Source organism: Geospiza fortis, unplaced genomic scaffold (assembly GCF_000277835.1).
Source record: "Geospiza fortis unplaced genomic scaffold, GeoFor_1.0 scaffold538, whole genome shotgun sequence".
NCBI lineage: Eukaryota > Metazoa > Chordata > Aves > Passeriformes > Thraupidae > Geospiza > Geospiza fortis.
Genome location: NW_005054368.1, coordinates 546223 through 568883, shown reverse-complemented (window position 1 = coordinate 568883; position 22661 = coordinate 546223). Strand labels below are relative to the sequence as shown.

The following is a 22661-nucleotide window of genomic DNA, read 5'->3' as shown; positions in this document are numbered from 1 at the left end:
CAGCTCAGGTACAGGCTGCAGCAGCTGCTGCAGTCAAAGCGCACCATCATCAGCACTCACAACATCCACAGCAGCAACTGGACATTGAGCCGGACAGACCCATCGGATACGGAGCCTTTGGTGTTGTCTGGTGAGTAGAGACAAAAGTGAACCGATACCTCCTTGTCATTCTTTACCTGGTCATAACTCATCTTTGTTTTTGTCATTTGAATCAGAATACAAGAGAGCTGCTTACTAAGAGCTTTTTTGCTGGTTCTTCTCCGTTCTTAGAAAGTTGCTTCGCTTGTTTGCGTTGGCAGAACGAGGTTCCCGGTGGTGAGGAGCCACCTCTGACTAACAGCCCACCCTGCCGTTCTCTTCTGAGACAATACAGCTTGTTTATGCCGTTTCTGTACCTTTAATTAGAGCGTGCATCCGTGCAGCTAAGCCGTGCTTCCTAAAATTTCAGGTTAACAAATGAGCATTAGAATATTCATTTTGACCTGGCTTAAGAGTCAGAAATGAAAAGCGTATGAAAATGTCTTCCTTGTGCAGTCACCTGTCAAGATCTTTGTCTCACAGCGGTTTGACCTGCGGTAGTGCTGTGTGCTACCTAAAACAGCACAGCTGAACTTTGCTCCCCTCTCAAAAATGGAAATGGGATTTCCTGCCTCACTGTAGCTCTGCCTCCGGCCCTTTTATCCCCCAGCTGCGTTTCAGAGGAGTCTGTCAGCAGAGTGGAATCTCTCCTAATGCATTTTGTGACTACCTTAGAGCCATGGATGTAATTAGTGCCCTTCAGGAGCGCTGACACACGCCTGGCAGCAGTGTATATATATATAGATATATATTTGTATATAAATGTTTGTCAGCGTGCCCTATTCAGAGCTGTGCTGGGAAGCATGAAGGCTGGCAGGGGGTTGTTTGGAGAGCAGGCGTGTTGCAGTGCACTTCCTGCAGCACGAATGCAAAGTTTGCAGCTGCGTGTGGTGTCCCAGCCCTCTGCGGTGTTCCCAGCCCAGCCTCTGGGGTGCCCCAGGAGTTTTGCTTTAGGCACTGGCCAAGCTGTAGCTTCGGTGAGAGGAGCCGGGTCATGGTGTGTGCCAGGCAGAGGCAGAGGGCTCAGCAGGGCAGGCCTCAGGAGAGCAAAACCCTTTCTGCCTGCAGCCCAGCCCTTCAGGGTGGCCACGCATCACCAGCCCAGTGCTGGTAGCAAGTGGTGCTTTCTGAGGAGGCCGGGGGAGCTGCAGGAGCGAGGTGCAGGTCAGTGCTGTGGTTGCTCTCGTGTGCCTTCCCTCAGAGCTGGGGAGTTAATTTAAACGCCGAGTTCTCCCCGTCGGAGGGGAGCTGTTGTGCAGTCAGCACTGCCGTGCTCTGGCTGTGGTACAGCATTAAAAAGTGGGTGTAAAAGAATGAAAACTGACAAGAAATCTGCTTTCAGAAATTATCTGAAGGTATTTCCATCAGTTTGTATATTTTTTAAAGTATGGAGTTTTATAACTTAATTTGTTAAGGTCTTTGCTTAAATTCATGTCGTTATGTAAGATCAGCCCTTTTTTCTGGTGTTTTGTTTGCCTGTGCATTTTCCAGGTCTTTATTTTCCCAGTTCTCTTTGCCAAAAAACAAGGTGCAGAGAGAGATCTGCTTCCACAGTATTCAGTAGAATGAAAGGTCACGCTTGCATATTTAAATATAATATCATTAAGGGTGCTGGGGGGAGAAAGGAGGTGTAGAGGGAAGGGTCTGACTGACATCAGGTAGGAAAGGCAGTGCCAAAAGCATCTGCCCATCCCGAGCCCTGGGCTGCGCACCTGCAGCCGCCCGCAGGACCTACCCCCGGGGGACTGTGCCTGCAGAGCTGCAGCTACAGCTCTGCTTGGAGGTAACAACAGCTTGGGAGAGAGAAAACAGCAACGAGGGAGGGTGTCAGCTAAAAGCAGAAGCTGGGAGCTGGGATCCCTCCGGCTGCACTGGCTGAGGATGTCATTGGTGGGAGTGAGTTCCTCTTTGCTCACGTGTGTTTGAATTCAGTGGTCACTGCTCAGCTTTTGGCATTTCATGTTAACTTCTGCTGGTGAGTGCAGGCTCAATTTAGGAGTCTGTAAGCAGTAATTAAACTGAATTTTAGTTTCATTCAAAATGTGGAAAAATGCCCATGTCATTGAATTTTAGCTATGTGAGATAAAGCAAACACTGACTTGAGTATTTATAGTTTGAGGTGACTTGGACATGAGCAATATGCACTTGGGTTCAAGCGTGACGCGGGATTCACAAAGCCTGAGTGACTTTGGAAGGAGGATTTGTTTTTTCTCAGTATCTTGTCTGAGCATTATTTGTGCTAATAGGTAACTGAAAAGTTTTTATCGGTGCTTCTGAGGGAAATGGATGTTACTGCATAGACAGTTGGGGTATTTGCAGAAGTCTTTCATCTTGTGCTCTGGTGTGTCACTGCTTTGTTTGGGAGGCACAGCTGACCAGCAGCTCAGTTCGGTGCATCAGATGAGCGATCAGCGTGTGGCGTTGCACTTCCCGTTACCTCACCGAGAGAGATTTTCTCTTGGCAGTTGAGTTAGCATTTGTCATTAGTTCATTTGTCTGCTACTCGATGATGTTTCGGGGTCGCTGATGTGCTGCTGGAGTTTTTCGCTCGGGAAGAGCCAAAGCCTGGTGCTTCAGCACTTTGGTTATTAACCGCTGCGGGCGGGTGCTGCTGCTCCTGGGGTCTGTGCACACAGGCCGTGTCCTCGCTCAGCTGGGCACCACTTCTGTGGAAATCAGCTGTCCTGGCACAGCATCTGCTCTCCCTGCTGCCCTGGGACAGGGAGGGTGTTGCTGGGCAGGGGCAGGACTGCAGGGACTTCCCCCAGGTCCTGCAGGTTTCTTTCCCCACGCTCTGGTTTGGCGAATTGCTGCAAACCCAGTCAGGTTCCTCATTTGCCAAAAGCAGAGTGATTTGCTCTTGGAGTGTTCCCTGCTCTCATGTTCCTAAAGTGCTGAAAAAATCCAGATTTTAATGTCAGCGACAAGCTCTGTCTGTGTCCTGTGGTTCAGACTGAGCAGGGCTGAGTTTGGGAAGTCTTGTGTCTGTTCCAAGAATGAGGAGCTGTCCTTTGGAGAAGTGCTCCCAGTTTTGCTGGGGAGACATGCTGCTGCCATCTGGTGGGATTCCTAAAAAAATAATAATAATGATAATTAAAAAAATGTATCGATTGAACCTGCCAAGGCTGGTAGGTTTGAAATGAGGGGTGAAGCCTCAGTGTGTCTGCAAGAGGTGCTGGTGCTGTTTCCATGCAGGGTTCCTGAGCTGGTGAAGAGGCTCTGCAGCTGCAGGAGGGAGATAGGGAATAACAACTCTTGCTGCTGGTTCAAGGTGGTAACACTGCTGCTGAAATGTGGAAATGTCCTGTTGGCTGGGATATATCTAATCTAGTGGGATAGGAATGTAAGGTGTGGGGGAATTCTGCTTGTCTTCCTTGTGTCTCTTAATTTTGAGAAGTTATTGTGGTTCATCAAAAACTGTGGAACCAAGCAATCTCTCTTAATAATAACAAATCCATGTTAAAATGCTTCTCTGTGGGAAAGCTGTTACAAGTGACAATAGAAGAAAGTATTTGAATTAATATTTTTTAAATTCCCGATTTACCCCATTTGCAATTGTGTGTGTGGGTTAAAGTACTTGCCTCTAATCCTTTTTATTCAGGAGGTCACATGACAATACAGTGTTCTAAACAGTTTGGCTGTTGGTGTTGAGACAGGACATCATATTCAGGCTGTCATAACTTTAAGGGCAGAAATAATTTAGCCTTAATCTACTGTTCATTGCTGGCCTGCAAAGGCCTGAAAATGCCAAAGTCATTGCTCCATAAAACCCAAAAGAATATTGCATACAATGGATTGTTGCCTGGACCCTGGAACTATTTTAAGAGGGTTTTATCCCAGCACTGATACTAAGCACAGCAGCAGGAAAGACGTTCCCAGGATAAAGTGATAATCTCCCTCTCCTTTAAAGGAATGTGTCCTGCTGAGCAAGGATGCAGTGGGGATAATGTGTCTGGGACAAAATTGCCAGAATGTATATTAAGGAAAAGAAGGTGTTATGGGTTCAGAGAAGTCTGAGAAGTGGCAGGAGAAGTTCCCCTTCTGCTATCTGATACTGCTGAAAACCACAAGGATGTTTGGCATAGTTAATACTATTAACAATGCTTAGGCTGGAAAGTGACAAAAGTTTAGCAAAAGCTGAACTATAGACATTTCTTTTATGAAATTCATTAGGACTTCTGGTGGGAGAGGTTTTTCCTGAAGTTGAAGCTGTCTGTATCACCTTTTTCCAGTCCCTCAAACCTCGCCTACTAGCAGAAGACAGTACTTGACCATCAGGAAGTATTCTCTGTTAATTAACAGGTGGACAGTGATTAGCTTTGACCTGTATAATGTGTAAAGCTGATGGCCCAGGGGAGCTCCAGCCCCGTGCTCAGGGCACAGAGCAGGGGCACAGAAGGGCTGATGGCACTGGGGAGCTCCAGCCCCGTGCCCAGGGCACAGAGCAGGGGCACAGAAGGGCTGATGGCACTGAGGAGCTCCAGCCCCATGCCCAGGGCACAGAGCAGGGGCACAGAAGGGCTGATGGCACTGGGGAGCTCCAGCCCCGTGCCCAGGGCACAGAGCAGGGGCACAGAAGGGCTGATGGCACTGGGGTGTTTGTCTCTCCCAGCCTTCCCCCAGCTCGGTGGGGCCAGGCTTGGACCACGAGTTTCCCGCTCTTTGTGTTCTACTTCAGTGAGTTCTGCTGTTGTCTGATGCAGATAGACACTGATTTCATAAGAAGGAGGCAGAGTCATTTTTATGCCGTTATTGGAGGGAACCAGGAGGGTGCCTAAGGCAAAGGAGGCAGCACTGGCAGTGGGCACTGAGTAGAGTGGCGATGGGGTTTCACATTCACCATCACAATGGAAGGAGCTGCAGGTGATGATCTTAGATCCCTATGTCAGTATTTTTTTATGGGATTGCTTTATCTAAATTGGATTCTGACCTTATTTGTGAAGAAATGTAGTAGAACAATGACCTTATTCAGGTTTTTCTATATGGGAAATTTTGCAAAGCTTTTTGTGTTTGAGTGGTTGGGGCTTTTTTTCAAATTTCCTGAAGAGAAAAATTCTGTTAACATTTAAATGACTGTTTCCCAAATGGAGTGAATTAAATGAAATGGATATAATAACTCCTTGCATTCAAATTAGACGTTGGGATTAGGTGAAATTCTATCCAAGTAATATACGAGTTGTTCATTATTGTCTTGTAACATGATGCAAGAAAGAAGGAATGTGAATAACATTTTTTTTCTCAAAGTTGGGCAAGGAGCATTTGGGATAAATTAGTTCACTGTAAATTATACCAAGGTCAGCATTTCAGAGGTCACTTGAAATGCAAGTTGCTTTGCAGCACCTGCAGACCTTGATGTTGTTTGTATCCACACAGGACTGGATGCTGATAATCCAGTTAGATCCTGGTAGCATTCAGTGTTTTTTCTTTCTTCCTCTGAATTCTGCAAATGTTACAGCTTGTGACTGGATCTGCAGTCTAATATTGATTTTCCAGAAGACATATTTCAGATGTTCTTTCTCTCTCCCCCCGATTCTTTCATCTCTTTTTAAGAGGATATTTAAGTTGTTGAATTCCCTAATCCCAAACAGAGCTGTTGGTGTTTTGGAGGGGGTGAAGGTGTGAGGATGCAGCCCAAAGTGTGGGATCCCCCAGAGCAGGAGATAAAGGCCATGAAAGGGTCTGGGGGGAGGCTGCTGGATGTGCCTGGGCTGCTTCATTTCTCAGGGAACAATGGCATAGAAAGAATAGCTTTGGGCGGGTGAAGTGGAGGAAGCCTTGGGGATATGTTTGAAGTGTTTTTTGATTACTTGTAATGGTTGTATCTGGGTCTCATGTATCTTTAATCCTCTGGAAAGTTCTGCCTCCTGGTCTGGAGTAGGTAATGTGCAGCTGTTCTTGTGAGAGAAGCTGGCTCAAAGGTGTGTCGAGTTTGCTTAAATGGAATTTGTGTTCATTAATATAATTGGTGATGTTTTTTAAAAGCTGCGTTAAAAATCCACAAAGAGTTTTAAGTGCTAGAAAATCTCGCAGTAGATGCTGTAAGTTTTGGTTTATTGGTAGTCAGAGTAACTACTGTGCCTGTTTTGTAAAAGTAGACCCCTGAGTAAGGTGGGAGATGCTTAAATCAAAGTGGCAGATGGCAGGCAGTACAAACATGTATGAAAAGGATAGAGACTTCTGGGATCAATGCTTTGTTTATTGATGAGAGTATTTGTTCATAATCAGCAGTAACAGGGAAAAAGTGGATGGGATGAGCACTGAATGGGTGGTAGCTACAGGTGGTACAAACCACAGCCATCACCTGTCTAAGAGGGGTTATAAAAACAAATGTTGTTGTAGCAGTATTTTTTTTTAATAACATAGGTCTTATCTTTTATTTAATTTTTATTTCCCACACTGTCTTTTCTGACTTTTTCATCACTTCTGCCCATTTTTCTCATTTTCTGCCATTGTCTGTGATACTTGGTATGAAGTGCAGCTTACCAACAGCATGCTTAAATGAAAACAGTAGTGTTTGGAGACGAGGGGTAAATTGTAGAAAATAAATAACATTTCCCTGTGGAAATCACTGTAGCTCCATCCATTGTGCATTGCAGGAGGAACCTGGAAAAGAGCAAAGTCATCTCCTCTATAGAGCACGTGGCCTTCCTTAGTGTGTCCTGTGGGCACATGGATGGGCTGCAGCCTGTGGGTGCCAACTGGCTGAACACTTGTGATTCCAGCATGTGGGTTACAGAACTGAGTCTCATTTGGGGAAATCCCCAACTTGCCCATGGTCACAAATGCCTTAAAATCACTGAGGTGCTGATGCTTGTAAGGTTCAGTTTTGTATTGTAAGTCTGCTGAGAGCCTCGATCAATGAAACTGTCAGCTCAGTTTTCTAGGTTCACAGTTCCCTGGTTTTGCTACAAATTGCCTGGGGGGGTTTCAGTAATTGTGGAAAAATGCCAGTCGTGTTCAGGTGAACTCAGGTGTGTGAAGTGAGTGCACGTGGTGCTGTTCAGGCTGGTGTGGGTACAGCCCTGAGAGGGGACAGAGGGCACAAAGCTGCAGGGGAGGACAGCCAGGTACCAAAATGCTGCTCAGAATGCGCCAGAACAATACACCAAACCTACCAGAATAATCTGGACTTCATTTCAGTATTTAAAGCTGCATCATCTTTTCTTATGCAATCGTGACAGATAAATGAAGGCAGACTTACACCAGCCTTGATATGAAACAACTTCCATGGCTACAGCTCTGGAACATGGCCATGTACAGTCTTTAAAAGTGCTTAGTAAGAATTTGAGCTTTAATCTTGAGGGCTGTGGCAGAATCAGTGTGTCCTGGTAGTATCATTCTTTAATTTCCTGATGTGGTGTTTTTCTATAAAGGCTTGGAAGCATTTGTGTGTGAGTGGAATTTTTATGCTCTTAATGCTGTTGGATATAACATCAGAATGGTTATAACAGAATCATTGTGTAAAATACATATTCTCTTATTTCTTTAAATTTTCTTAGAACATGATATGATGGTACTTATGTGGGATTTGAAAAAAGAAATGGTTTTTCAGAGCATTCTGTTCAAAAACTCTTATAGGAAATTTTGTGGAAAAGTGAAATGTACTGGGAACTGTAGTAATCCTTGGACTTCAGAGGAGGATTTTCTTTCCTCCCTTCTGTTACATGAAAATACATTTTAATAGTTGTGGAAAAAACCCCAAAATTGCTCACCAGAGAAGCTGGTGTTTCAGTTTCCTTGTTGTTTTGGAGTGGTGCTGATCCCAAGTCTGCTCCTGGTTCGTTGCAGTTTGTCTCCATTATCCGGGTACCACCAGGAGGTGCTCTTAGGGTTTGCTGAGTTTTGTGGTGTCAGGGTAGAGCCTTTGCTCAATGGGACCAGTGAAGCTGGGGATGGTGTTGAGCTGGTGGCCAAGTACTTATTCAGGGTTTGAGATAGTTTATTATGCTTTTTCTGAAGAGTGACTGATTCTGCCTTCTCCCTTGGCTGTGTGTGTGGGGTTGGCTATTGCAGGTAATGCACTTTATTGTTTGATATAAATTCATGTAACTATGGAAGAGTATTTGTCTGTGAATAGCAAAACTTCCTCCATGGAGGCAGAAGCAGCTTTCAGCAAGGAGCAGTGTTCCTCCTGTGCACAGCTGCTGAGGTGTGTGCTGGCACTCTGGGTGAGGGAGGGGAGCCTGGCACATGCTCTGGCTTTCTCTGAGACCCATTCTATTCAGCCTTTGCTGTTTTGGTTCCTAATGGGTTAAGGTATGCTACAGGAAATACAGAAAAAGTTCTCTCCCAGTCCGTTCTGAAGCCCTTGATTGATGTAGGGCACTCCTGTCTGGAGTAGAGCTGCAGGTCACTGGCTTCTGAGCACAAGTGTGTCTCTGCCTTTTAACTGGGGGCCTGCTTGGCTTCCTCCTGCCTTCGTTTTTAAAGGCCCTTGGCAGCCCATGTGAGACTATTTGAAAGCCTCAATTAGAGCTTTTTCCCCCCAGACATTGCATAGTGACAGCACAAAAGCATTGTTTAAAGGCTGTTCTCATCTTGCAGTATAACTTCTCTTTGGATGTTTCTGTAAGTTCTGCTTGGCTCGCTCAGAGCAGTCTTTGGAAGGAGGATTTCTTTTCAGGACAAGGAAGAGAAGGCATTATTATTTCTGGGCTGCTTGCCATCCATCTTTCTTAATTTTATCAATTCCTAGGCTAGTGTTTTTGGTAAAATGAAGAAAAGAATTTCCTGAGCCTCTCAGTGCTTTCTGGCTCCCCTGTGTTGTCCGTGTTGTGTTTGAAGTGGAGAGCAGACCTCCTTGCTGCTGCTGTGTAGCTGGTGGGGGTGATGATGGAGCAGAAGGACTGTTTTGGTTGTTGTTCTGGCCGGAGGAAGGGCTGTGGGTCAGACAGGTCCCAGGGAGCCGTGTGCTCCTCACGTGAACCTACAGAGCGCTGCCCAAGGTCACACGTGGGCTGTGTGCAGGGGTGCCCAGCACCAGGGGGGCAGCTCAGACCTGCTCTCAGCTCTTTGAAAAAACAGGATAAAGACAGTCAAAACAACGCTAGGGGAATTGAGATACTGTTTCTGGTTTTGAACAGAGGTGGGGAGTCTCCCGATCGATTCGCATTTTTCAATTCTCAGTTTGTATCTCAATCGCAAGGACAGGTAGGAATGGACCCAGAAATGGAGATCTGCCAATAGTTTTGTCAAGGGCATGTGTCTTCTAAGTCATTGTTCTCAGAGTCACTGTTGTTAACAAGATGTACAGGTAAAGACCAGTGGAGTTTAGTGCTTTTTGTTTTCCTGTAGTTCAGCATATGGAAATGAAAAAAAAACCCAACTACCAAACCCAGAACCAACCAAGGCTAGTATAAAAATAATACCCAGCTTTTAAAGTGAAATGACAGTGAGTAATGATTAGCATCTACTTTATTCTTATGTCTAAATTCAAATTGTTGGGGGCAGAAGCTCCCACATAATAATTGCTGTTAATTTAAAGGGGCAGTGGCCTGCATCATTAGTACTCTGTCCAGTGCTGCTTCACCAGTGAATATTCACATGATGAGCTGGAACAAAAGGATGTGAAATTAAGAAAGGATGCTATGTTTAAGTCTAAAAGCCATTGAAAATTGCCATTTATGATTTGGCAGAGAAAGAATTTTATTCTCTCCTTGTGGATCTGGACTGTGTGGAGAGGGGAGTGTCTGTGTGGGCTGGGGAATCCTTCTGTGTCAGTGACTAAAGGAAGACCAGCCCAGATCCTGCACTCTGCCAGTCTTTGTGCACCACTGTTCTAAAAGAGAATGTCCTACAGCTGCTCTGAGAGGCAAAAATGTATTTTAAAAAATCTGTTTTACCATGGATCACTTGATTTAATTGAAGACAGTAAGAGTTCTACCTAAGAGCTTAACTAAAAGCAGATTTTAATTACGAAGTTGAAAGTACATTTGATTTGGTTTTTCAATTATTATAGATACTTCAAGGTATCAGAGTGCTTTTCTGAGTATATTTGCTCATCGATTGCACTTGAAAAGTCAGGATCAGGGACTTGCACCGTGCTTTTGCCAGCAGGGCATTCACATCCTCACCCAAGCCTGTAAGCTGAGCTGAGCTTCCCTTCTGCCCCTGCTGAAGAAACAAAGCATGTATGTTCCTTTGGTTTGGATTGCTTATTGTTTTCTGAAGCAGTTGAGGAAAAGTAGGTGAATGTTGACAGAATCAGGACCAGCTTTGACCTACTTGTGGCTTTTTTTCTGATCTCTGTCTTGGGCATGTCACCTTATCATTTTTAAGCTACTGTTTACTCATGTGACACCTCATCTAAAACATTGAGAACTGACAGGTGTTTGGTAATTTGAATATTAAATGTATATATCATCACTCCCACAGTTGTTCCCAAGGAGATTTTGTCACTTACCAAATGACCCAGTAAAGGGAATTCTTCTTTAATAATTTTATTTCATCCTGAACTATTGTTTAAATTTTGAGTTTGAAGTATTTTAGAGTCATTAATTTCATTCCCCTGGAATTGCACCCATGGTAGAGATTCCATCTGTTATCACAAGGTTTTTGACAGACTCAGAATAGAGAAACATATATTAGGATTTTCCTGTCAGTTCATGGAGATCGCTGGAAGCTAAACACATCTGTGAAAGGAGGAGGTCACAAGGGAGTCCTGCAGGTCAGACCTTGGTGTTTCTGCGGCTGGAGATGTGAAACCAAACCAACTGCATTGTAGCACATCCGTTAATTTGGTTTATAACAATTCAGGCTGGTTTTCTTCTAGTGGGAAGAGGGAGAGACACACTTTCCTTGGAGATCTGGTAATATTTTAAACAGTTCTGTAAGATGACATTTTGTGGGTGAGTTTTAGAAGGGGGAAAAGGCTGAGGATCACTGGAGCTGTGCTGCCTCCAGCACCTGGTACAGGTCACCTGGCCCTGGCACCAAGACATGAACAGGGTTGGCTGGCTTACCTGAAAATTTCGATTTTGCAAATTTTACAGTATTTCAGACATTTGAACAGTAGCCAAACGACCTCTCACAGAAATTCATCAGCTACATGTTCTGCTGTTGCAGAGACGGAAGAATTTTGAGCAGTCTCGTCCCACTCTCAGCAGGCTGTTCTCTCAAAGGTGCTGTTCACCTCTCCACTTTAGTGTGTCACTCCAATGTCTCCGGATTTCTGAAATTGCCTTTTGAATCTATTGAAAAGGAGTGGTTATGGCTCCAGTGTAATTGAGACTGTCAAGGAAATAGGTGGAATTTTTACAGCACCGTGAGACTTGATGGTATGTGACAGAGGATCATTCACTTCACTGGCCCATGGTAATGGGAGACTGATGTGTCTTTAAATGCTCTGGCAATAAATAGGAGACTGATTTTTACTTTCTTTTCCCTTCTTTTTTGCAAGGCTACGGGTCTTTCTTAAATCTTCATTAACATGTAATAAAATATAAAGCACTTCTTTCATGTTCCAAAAATATCCCATCTGAGACATCTTCTAGACTTTTGGATGGTAGAGGTTATGAATTTATTTATCCCACACTTGGGTTTTGACGTGTCCCTTCTGTTCCTACAGTAATTCAGAGAAGGAATGACTGGGCAGGGTTGAGCATGTAGAAATCTTTACATAGAAAAAAATGGCAGCAGTTTGCACTAATTTACGTGAGTAAAACGTGCAGAGGAAGCCTTAGAAAAGCTGATGTGAAATGCCTTGTGCACAGCTACAAGGACACAGCTTATAATGTGGCTGGGCCTTTACCACCATTGTCAGACAGCCTAAGGGCGGATCCTGAGCTGCCACAATGGGAAAAGCTGCACAACTCGTGTCAGATGTGCTGCTCCTTTGGCTCTCAGCTCTTTGGTTTGTTCAGCAGCAGAGCAATTGAGATGTCTCTGCTCAGTGTTTACTTTGGCCGCTGTGAAGTGTTGGGCTTGGGAATTACAGCATCTTATAGGCTTAGTGTGTATTTAAAGTAATATTTTAAAGTTTGGTGATTCTAACATCCATGCCTATGCAAGACAAATAAAACATTGTTATCTAAAATAATTTCTGGTAAAGAGAATGAAGCGTCAGCTACGAAAAAAAGAATGAAGCGTCAACTACGAAGCATTTTGGGTTTCAATTCTGTGTTCTGTACTATTGTAGAATACAGAATTCCTTTGAATAAGGGATGGGCGGAGTAAGTTGAAACTTAAAAGGTCAGTAAATAAGATTTGGCTCTTCCAGCTAAAAATCTTGATGAATGTTCATGTATTTATCATCACTACAGAATCTGGGGAGATGAATATAAATAGCAGTAATTCCTAAAATTAAAAGGTACCCTCAGCCTCATACATATATACCTATTTATTTGTGTATTTATCTACAAATACATCAAAGTCCTGAGGCTTAATCCTTAACCAACAGATACAAATATCTCCCTGGTGGAAGCAGGGAACACTGCAGTGCAATTACTTTGAAGTACTGAGTTTCTAATATTTGTTGTACACTTTGGTTTGAATCCTCTTCTGATTTTCTATGTCAGGAAACATGATTGTGGTGAAAAAAGGACTGGCTGAAACAGGACAGGCTTGCCCTGGAAGAGGAAGTGTTGAGGTATTGATTGGGATGAGGTGCTGAGCTGCTTCAGAGGGATTGCTGTGCAGAAAGGAGCTCAGGCACCGTTCCCTGTGGGTTTGTTCTCTCCTGGTCTGGAGATGTGGTGGGAGGATGGAGGTGCAGGGGAGAGCTGCTGGTGAAGAGAGGAGCTGGGTGATTATTGCAGGAAGCAAGGCAGCAGTCGGGGATATGACCAGAGACCTTATTAACCTACTTTGCTCTGGAGGTGCAGAAATACTCCAGGAACTGTGCCAAGGCCTGCAGGCTTGTTGGACGTGGAGAGGAAGGTTTCTCATCTGGGTTTTTCTTGGTTGGCTGGTGGGAATGGGAATAGAGGTCAGTGAATTGGGGCAGGAATGTGCATGTTATAGTGGTATAAACTTTAAAAATAAAGAAGAAAGAACTGTAAAAATACATGGAGCTCTATGTGTTTATTTGGCATGTTATTTATTTGTTAGCATCACATCTAGAGATATGCCATTGGCTGAAAAAAAAATTAAAAATGAAATTAAAAATTATCTGAATAAATGTCATGTGTAGTGTAGTAATTTATTGTAGCTGTGGTTCATATAGGCAGTTGAGAAGCGAATAAAAAGGTCTGAAGCAGAGTCAGAAAATTTTGTATAAGTGGGGAAATAAATTTGATTTGGAAAGCAGTTTCAATTTTAAGCTTCCATGAAGGAAGACAAATTAAACATTTTTAAAGATATTAGCCATAACAGTATCCCTTTAATTTTCACTCCTTTCTTTTAAGTAAGATACTCTGAATCACTTTTTGTTCAAGGAGACAGATTTCTTGCAGTAATCAGTTTTGCTTTTAGCTCTGATTTGTAAAGAATAAGTGATAATGGCACACATGCTGGAGGGTGTGATTAGAACCAACGTTAAAAGGCTTTTTTTGGACATGGATGGCTGGAAAAGGAGCTCTGGAGAGGTCTGCATTTAGCAGGAGGGAGTGAAGCACACCTTTGAAGTTGTTTAACCCTTTCCTGTAAAACACCTGTAAGTGGAAATGAAATCTGGATGTTTTCTTCAGGCTCATGTGAAAGTTCTACATGGAATCTGTTCGCCTGCATTCAGTCAGTTCTTTCCCAGGTCCCATACCACTAAAAAGACCAGCTCCTGAGGATATGTGTTAGAAAGACTTCACTATTTGGAGTAACTTACAGGTTTCCTTGAAGTGCCTTTGGGTATTTTTTGATTACTTTACAGTATTCCATGGAGAATGTTGAGAAAACTTAATGAAATGCTGAGAATGCGCATTGGTAGTCAGTTAATTAAATTGTCTTTTTGTGTAATCTTCTTAAGTAACTTATTTTCTGTTCAGTGCCTTTCCAAGAAACACAAATTTTTTGTTCACATGTAGATTCCTGCGTGCAAAACCTACTTTACTTGCCAAAATATTAAGAAAATATTTAGCAGGTGGAGTATGTTTTGTGAGGTCCCAGATGTCCAGAAGTGTAAGAAGTTTTTACTTTTGCCTGTGAACACCTTCACCCAGCTTTTGTCAATCCATATCAGCCCGCCCATGGCTCCTTGTCAGGCGCTCAGTTGTGTCAGTGAGCGCTCAGGCTCCTGCAGCTGATCCGCAGGGATGGGTGACACAGGCAACTCTGTGACTTGGCTTCTCTGCCTCAAAGTTCAATCCAAGTGAAATCCAGGTTTTGCTCAGTAGTATCTCCTTAGCTATCTTTTTGCAGTTTGCTTTCATATCATATCTCTCAAAGTTTGTTGTTTTTTTTTTTTTACCCACTGTAAATATTTCATTTTAGGATCTTTGAAGTATTGCCAGCTGGAGGCTGCTACAGAGCAATAGTGACCTGAAAATCAACAGCACATCCAGTGCTTAAATAGCTTGAAAAATAACAGCTGTTCTTTTTGATAATGTCTTTTAACAACGAAACCTTATTTTTTTGTGCTTGTGTGCTAAAAATTCTGCTGTCGCTGACAACTCTGCCTCAGTGTTTCAGACTCTTCTGTGGTGCAGCTACTGGGACTTTTTGTAGGCAATGATTTAGTGCAAGTTTTGGAATATTTTTTAAGTCCCCAAACTGCTGATGTGAATAGGTGGCCACACGTGTCAGTGTTTGAGTCTCCTGGGCCCTGCTGAGTTCCTCAGGGTGAGCAGGTATTTAATGTAACTCACAGGTGGGATAACAGGGAATGGTGTGATTTAACAGGGAATGGTGTGATTTAACAAGGAATGATGTGATTCCTCTCTGAGCTGTGTCTCTGGCTGGTGGGTGGGTGCAGGACCCTCCTCTGGTCAGTGCAGTTCCTCACTCCCTGGAGTCATCCTGGGATTCCGTGAGCTTCCCTGGCTTGTGCTCCTCCTTCAGCCTCCCTGCTGCTGTGCCTGTCAGGGCTCCTGATTTCCAGTTTCATTGCTTCTTCCTGGGGACAGGCCTCGTGCTGTAAGCTCAGAGCAGCCTTCCAGGGAGCTCTGGTCATGGCAGTAAAGTGAAGAGGACTGAGCACTGCTCTGCTGTAATATTTTCCACCTTTTCCTAATGAATCTGTGGGTGGCTTTTCTTTTAAAAATTATAGCTGAAATGACTATGAATATCTCCTTTAAATGAGATTGTATCAGCTTTTGCATCTTTCAGACAATGTATGTACAGCCAGAGGGTAAAACCCATTATAATGCCATGCTAATTGCATGAGTGTGTGTGCTGAAACTCTTGTTGTGAGAAATCCAACCAAAACAAATCCTCGCTCCTGATGATCCCTCTCCCACCACTGCTGGAGGGGAGCCCAGGTCACGCTGCTGGCAGGACAGGGCGCGCAGTGGGCTGTGACACTCAGCGTGGCCCTGGCTGCACACACAGGGAGAAAAGACTCATATGAAATTAGAAAACTGGGGTCCTCAGATCGGCAATCTGGTTATCTACGAGGAGGCTCTGCTGGTTCTCTGCATTCGCTGCTCGAGTGAGGCACCTCTAGAGAAACAGTTCATGTGTTACCCAAGAGCGCTCCAAAAGAGATTAATCCCACCTCTCCCTCTCCTTGTTCACTTGGCAGAGGCAGTGTGACTGACTGAGATCCTCTCTGACATATGCCCGGGCTGCCATTGTTCCTGAACAAGCGTCTGTCTGTCCTGCCTTTGTCTGGGGGCTGTTCCCTGCTGGCCGTGTCACCGTGCCAGCACAGCTGGTTGGGGCCAGCCCGAGCTGCAGCAGCCTCTGCCCGGGGCAGGAACGCCTCACTCGCAGCTTTGGGCTGCAAAACTGACTTTCAGGCTGCTAAAGTTAGACAGAACCATAGCATGTGAATAATTTAACTTCCATTAGGAATTGTCACAGAGCTTCAGAAGGCGTTTTGTGTGCGGGTCAGGAGCGGTGTGGGACATGGTCTGCAGTCTGTGATGGGAGAAAACACTGCTGGCAGAAGGCAAGGTCATTGCAGAGCCTGGAACATCACCTTTGGCCTGTCTCCCTGGTGTTTGAATCTTTATAATGGTAAATTGCTAAAGCAGCTGCTTTGCGTGAAAACTTAGCTTCTGTGGATGCATTTTTTTTTTCCTTCAGTAAGACATCTGTTGCAAAATCCACAAATATATATTGGTTTGTTTTCTTAAGGATTTCGCACTTATGTTCTTATTTTCCTCACCTCTCCCCTCTGCTACCCAACAGTCCATTAAATGTTGTGGAGCAGTTTTTGTCACATTTTGGTAGGGCTCAGTGCCTGGCAGTGACTTTGCAGAGGGCAGAGCCTGGTCTCATGGCCTGTGCCTGTGTGCAAATTTTATGTACACAATCAGGCATTTCCCAGATAAGAGATTTGATAAGTGCACAGCCTCTCCCTGCCCTTCCACTTCAGTCTTGGGAATCTTTTGGGTTTGTGAGCTTTTCTAAAGGATTTTTAATATCATCCCATGCTCAAGTATATTTTGAAATATGCCAAGATGTGATTGATTGCGATACCATGTGCTGAAAAAGTGGCATATTGGGATCACATGCCCTTGAGTATTAGCTGTGCTGTTTGTTTTAAAGTGGTACATCAAACATGCCTGGGTGAGCAGCTGAAATGCTTGTGGGACCAGGCCACTTACATATCTCAAAGTAAGGCTTGCTGGAAGAGCCTGTGTGATTAAGAGTCAAGCAATTGAGGAAAAAAGTTCACTGACTAATAAGAAAAACTTGCAGAGTAATCCTATTAAATTCCCTCCCTTCTGGTAACTCCTGATGTAAATTTATAGATATTCTCTATAAATGCGAAGGAAGGTTTGTTTCCGTGACAGAACAAACTCCACCAGCAGTTTCCCACACCACCCCAAGAACATTCTTTCATTATCTTGCTCCTGTGTAATAATTGCATGGAGCAGTCACAAACTTGTTTTTCTACCAGTTGAAACTACAGAACAATGTGTATGCCTTGACCTGGATTCAGGGAGAGAAAAAGTCACTGTTGGCATAGACTCCACCTTGAAAATTTGCCATCAACATGGCAGAGAGTTGCTAAAGGCTTATAATGCGTAATTGAAACGGCTGAATGCCTGCAAGGATTCTTTGAGATAAGGATTGTCTTTGAAAACATTTTAACTTGAGGTCTGGATTGTGTCATTAATCTCTTCTGTAGTCCTATTACTTTTTAAAATTGTATTATTTCTGGTGTGATTAGCTTGCAAAGTAAATAGAAGGTGCGGGTTCTGTAAAGTATCTTTTTTCTTTATGTGTTTTATGTCAGACTATTTTAAAAGCTTTTTATGTAGTTCTTAAATATAGCAAGACATACATACATTATGTATAATGAGCAGAACAAAAGGGTTTCTGGTGGCAGGAGAGTGGCCCTGCTGCACAGGGCACCCACTGCAGTTCAGGGGCTGCATCCCATTTCTGTGCTGGCCCCAGGGCTGCTCTGCTGCTGTCCCTCACCTGCTCTGGTTGTGATCTGCTCCCCAGGACGTCCTGGCCCTTTGTCCCAGCTGTGTGCTCCCCCTGTGTCCCTGCAGGGCTGGGGTTTGGGCTCACTGCACCCTCAGTGCTCAGTGCTGGATCCCCCAGCTCAGGGTCACTGCTCAGTGTCACTCCCAAAGGTATGGTTGGAGCTCAGCTATCTGCTTTGGCACAAGATTCAATCACTTATTTTTTGCCCCATACCTATATATAAATTTTTGCTAGGTTATTTTTGGTTTGAATCTTGGTCTGTGATCTCTTTATCCCAGCTGCAGTTGGTGGTTGGTGAGTGGACCCTTTGAGGCTTCAGTAGTGCCTTGTGATGGATGGCTCCTGCCTGCTGGGCCCTTTGCTGCGGGGTTCACCCGTGCTGGAATGTCCTCACAAAGCAGGGCAGGGAATTCAAATGTGTTCATCTGAGAGCAGCAGTAAGTAAAGCTGCCTTTCTAGCTGTTCTCTCAATTAGCTCCTAGGAGATTTTCCTGCTTTTCTAGTTTCTCCTGGGGATATGTGACCCGATAGCATATTGCTATAAATAATTATTTTACTAGTATCAAAGTAGGTACTGTACACAAACACAAAGCAACATTTTCAGCATCTTTTTTTGGATGCTGTAAATACCAGGTTTTCAGACAGGCTGTTTCCTTTCTTCCTTTCTTGTTTCTGTTCTTTGGCATGCAGGCCTGACAGTTCTGATCTTCAGAACTTGGATTGTTAGTTCTGTGCTGCCCCTTGAAGTGAAATTGCTGGTGAGTAGCCCAGAGCTCCCAACCCAAGGCAGGGAGGTGAGGAGCAGGCTGGCATTGCTGCTGCTGTGGGGAAAAGAGCAGAGGAATTGCTTTCCAGATGGGTACTGCAGGGAATCATCACTTGTTTGTAAAAGGGGGTTATTTAAAAGAAAAAAGAAAGTGGTCATAAATGGGAATGGCACAGCAACCCCACTGAACTCCTTCCTCTATGAGAGACTAGGAAAACACTGTTCACCCAAAGCAATGGTTGTTGTATGGAGACATTGGGAAGAGCAGAGCAGCCACACCAGGCCTGGCACAGCAGAGGACTCACATGAGAGAGAAAAGCCAGCAATTTTTAAAGGACAAATGTAGTTATCAGGGTGCATAGCTGGATGTGGATTCTTCTGTGGGTTCAACACTGCGCTGAGATTGAAGTTATTTTGGTCATCCCAGTAAAAATATGCATATACTCTATTTTGTAGTTTGAGAAACTCACCTTAAAAACTGGGATTGGGAATTGAGGCACCATAATCTCCTTGCTCTAGTTTTATGGTTCTCATTATAAAATTCTATTTTCAGAATCCAATTATTTTAAATTAAAATACTTGCCATGTGCAAAGCACCTTATAATTCCTGAGCTACTATACTTGCATTCCATAAGTTGTGTGGGAGAAGGACCAGTATCATGCCTGTTTTACATTTGTGCAAACCTGGATACCACGTGCTGTTGCTTCTCCAGATGTGATTTGGTGACAGACCAATAAATAGTCTTACACTTGCCAGTGTTCTGTCAGAACAGGATTATTAGATCTTTTACCCTCTTTGGAGAGGAAGAAGTGAGCGACAGACCTGATAAAATCTGATCTGGGTAACTGAGAGCGTTTTAATGAGGTGTTTTTGGGAGGTGAAGGGGATGTTTATCCTGACATCCACTGCAGGTGTTGATGTCACCATGAGCTCCGTGTGTGGCACTGCTGGGCTGGGTGTGCACTCCATCCACAGAATGGTCACATCTGTGTGACACAGGCTCTGCAGGACACTGCTCAGTGCCCTCACATTAGTGCTCTTTTCCCTAGAAATGGCTTCACTTTGTTTTGACTCACTGACCTGAGAACGATAAAAGATTTTAAAATAATATTTTCTTCTTTAGCAAACTCTCTAACAGGAGTATGTGATGTTCTTTATCTTTTATTCTGTAGGTCAGTAACAGATCCACGAGATGGAAAGAGAGTTGCACTCAAAAAGATGCCCAACGTCTTCCAAAATTTGGTCTCTTGTAAAAGGGTCTTCCGGGAGTTGAAGATGTTGTGTTTTTTTAAGCATGACAATGTAAGTAAATTCAAAGTAATCTTGAAATCTTTGAGAAAACCTAAATGTAAAATGTAGCTCTCTTTAACAGAAGTGTGTTTTGTTACAGAATGTCTAAAATGCTTTACAGTGATCAGATTTTCTAGAAACTCAGATATTACTGTTGCAGGCACTATAAAAATGAAACTGTCAAGAGTCTAAGGAAACTCATAATTTCCCCTCCAAAGTGTTTGCACTGAGACAGTCAGTACACTTCTGCCCAGCCTTATTTCAGACTTTGGGTAAATGTCTGGCTGCACAGAGCTGTGTCAGCTGGACACTGTTCCTCCTGAGCAGTTCTGTACTCCATGGTGCTGTCCCCTTTGCTGGTCCTCTCCCAAACCTGCTTTAGGTAAAATCAGTCAGCTTAAGTTAAAACATTTAAACTCTATTTGAGTTGACCCATGAAGTTTGAAGTGCGTCTGAAGTTTGGGTGCTTCACCCACATATCATTTGGGTGCTTCACCCAAATGACCCTTCCTAGGATAGTATCCAAATGACTACACCAAGGAGTATCTTCCTCTGTGAGAGGATGGGAATTCTTTGCTGCTGCTTTTCTATGTTTTTGCTTTTTTCTACCTTTTTTACCTTTTGCTTTTTGTACCACTGAGCTGCTTATTCAGAATGGGAACATCTTTGGGGTTTGCAATTCCCATGTGGAAGCAGTGAATCACAAAACTCTGAAAGACTAAAGGCAGAACAAAGTGTGATACCTTCTGCTTTTACATTTCTTTGCTGGAATTACTTCTTTCAAAGATTCTGTGTTCATATATATTGTAAAGAAACCACTTTTTGTTGGATAGATAAATTTGTGCTTTCAAACTACTACTCAAAAAGCTGGAAAAAATGTCTTGAGTTAGAAAAGAGAGAGTCATTGAATGTACAGAATATTTGACATGGTGGGTTATTAAATTTACATACCTGGTGAGACAGAACATTGGTCTGTCTGTGGGATAGAATAAAATGAAGCCATGTGAGAAATGTGCAGTCTGTCTTTTTGAAAGGGATTTGTTCTGGAATAGGCCTTGACCTTGTGTGGTATTTCCTAGGTACTCTCTGCCCTCGACATCCTCCAGCCTCCACACATCGACTATTTTGAAGAAATGTATCCTAAATATAAAAATAGAACATCTTAATTGAGGTAGATGTGATTTTCATTAGCTTAGAAGCTGCCAGTGTGTGGTGTAATCTATGAAATGGAACCACAGAAGCCTCGAGCCTGCCTGTGGACAGTTTTATTTCCAGGAGTGAACCTGTAGCATCCAGAGCTGTGAGGTGGTGCTGGGGTGGGATGGTGCAGGACTGAGCTGAGCTTTGGGGTGGGATGGTGCAGGACTGAGCTGCGCTTTGATTGCACCTGGGCCAGTGTGTGCAGGAGTGTGGGACTGACCAGCAGGCCCTGCTGCTGCTGCTGCTCATGGGGATTCCCCCAGAATTATTTTTTTTAAAACCATATCCAGCAATTAATCTCCTCTCAGTACTTTAAAAGACTTTGTGGTGGTTTCAGAGAGTTCTGCCTTCACAGGCTTTGAAGCCCTGAGTTACCAGAGAGGTTTCAGTGGACTGGCAGGACTGTGGCTTTCCTTGGTCAGCTCTGTCCTGGTCCAGAGCCCATTGCCCAGAGCTGTGTCCCAGAAATGTTCTGTGTCACTGGTGCAGTACAGGTACCAGCTGCCTGTGGGGAACTGGGTTCTAGCAGTGAATTTGATGGAAAAACTTCACATGAGGGTCATGTTTTGGTTTGGTTTTTTTCCTTTTCTAACCTGGCTTGGGCTGTCTTCTAGTCGTGAAGGAGGGAATTTCTGCTTTCTGGAGTACTGAAAAGTGAATCCCTGAGCTGGGAGGGCTCTGACTCTCATGGCAGGAGAAGTTCTTTGCCACTCCTGTGGTTAGACTTGGGCAGGTTGGGTTTTGGTGCTGGTGGGTCTAAGCTGCTTTTTTTATGACCCACTTTACAGTTAATGGGTGGGAAATTGTCATTATTTTTAGGTAACCTGAACTTTTGAAGTCTGGTTTGATCTGTTTATGTAATACCTTGGATTGATTGGTGAAGAAGGTAGGTGTAATCAACGTGGTAATTTTAACCAAAGTACAGCACAACTTGCTGGTGGAGAAACACATTATTTAGTTGAAAATATTGCTGTGCTATACTGGGGCTTTTCATATGAGTTTAGGTAAAGCTTTAAAATTCTGCTTTGATATTTCTTTCACGTGAAGAGCATATAAGAAGTCTTCAGAAACTGGATTTTGGTTATGTGCGCTAGTTCAATGCCCTCATTTAGAACAAGTCATATGAGTTATAAATCAGATCTAGGTTAAGGATTACTCCTTCCGTGTAATTGTACAATCAAGAATATTTAAATGGGATAAGCTTATTTTTATGAGCTTAGCCACTGCCAAGTTTTGAATATAAAACCAAAATGTTAGTTTCCTTCATGGCTAACTGACTTTAAGTCATTCTGAGTTGTGTTCTATAGGGCTGCCTTTTTTTATATTTTTGTTAATTTCTTGACTCTAATATTGACAACAGAAGATTATGTGTAATCTTCTTTGTCCTTTCTTTTGAAATAATTACAATAAGTGCACTTAGGACCCTTACATTCCTTAAAAGAATGACTTAGTAAATGTTTTGATTTATATACCCATTTTAATTGCATGTGTTTCTGCTTACTGTAGTGTAAGGAGAATTAACTTGAGACTGGTTTGAAGAAGATCAGGTAAAGATGTTCCATATTTGGGGGGTGTAGATGTCAAAACTTATTTTGTTGGTCCACTGGTAGAGTTCCCAAAGAGATCATAGGCTGTTCCATTTTTACAGTAGGATATATTGAACAGTGATAAAAGCGTAAAGGGCTGGAGTTGGTATTGAGTGATTTCCTTTGTTCTTTCCAAAGAGTTGTAGTGCCCTTTTTGGGGAAAGAAATGTAATAAAAGAATGACTAAAATGATATGAATGATGTGTTGCAAATGAGCTGGTAGAGTTCATGTCAATTATTCAGTGTTTCGTAGGTACCAGCAGGA

General features: G+C 43.5%; 1 protein-coding gene across 2 annotated transcripts in view; it reads left to right on the top strand.

Annotated features, from left to right (window-relative positions):
* NLK (nemo like kinase) overlaps positions 1–22661 on the top strand; it is a 35603-nt gene that overhangs the window by 845 nt on the left and 12097 nt on the right. For both annotated transcript variants that reach the window (XM_031059826.1, XM_031059827.1), the window contains 3 exons: positions 1–130; positions 19493–19622; positions 20690–20745. The exon at positions 1–130 is cut by the window's left edge. In XM_031059826.1, coding sequence (XP_030915686.1) covers positions 1–130; positions 19493–19622; positions 20690–20745 — 316 coding nt within the window. The remainder of the gene's footprint in view (positions 131–19492; positions 19623–20689; positions 20746–22661) is intronic.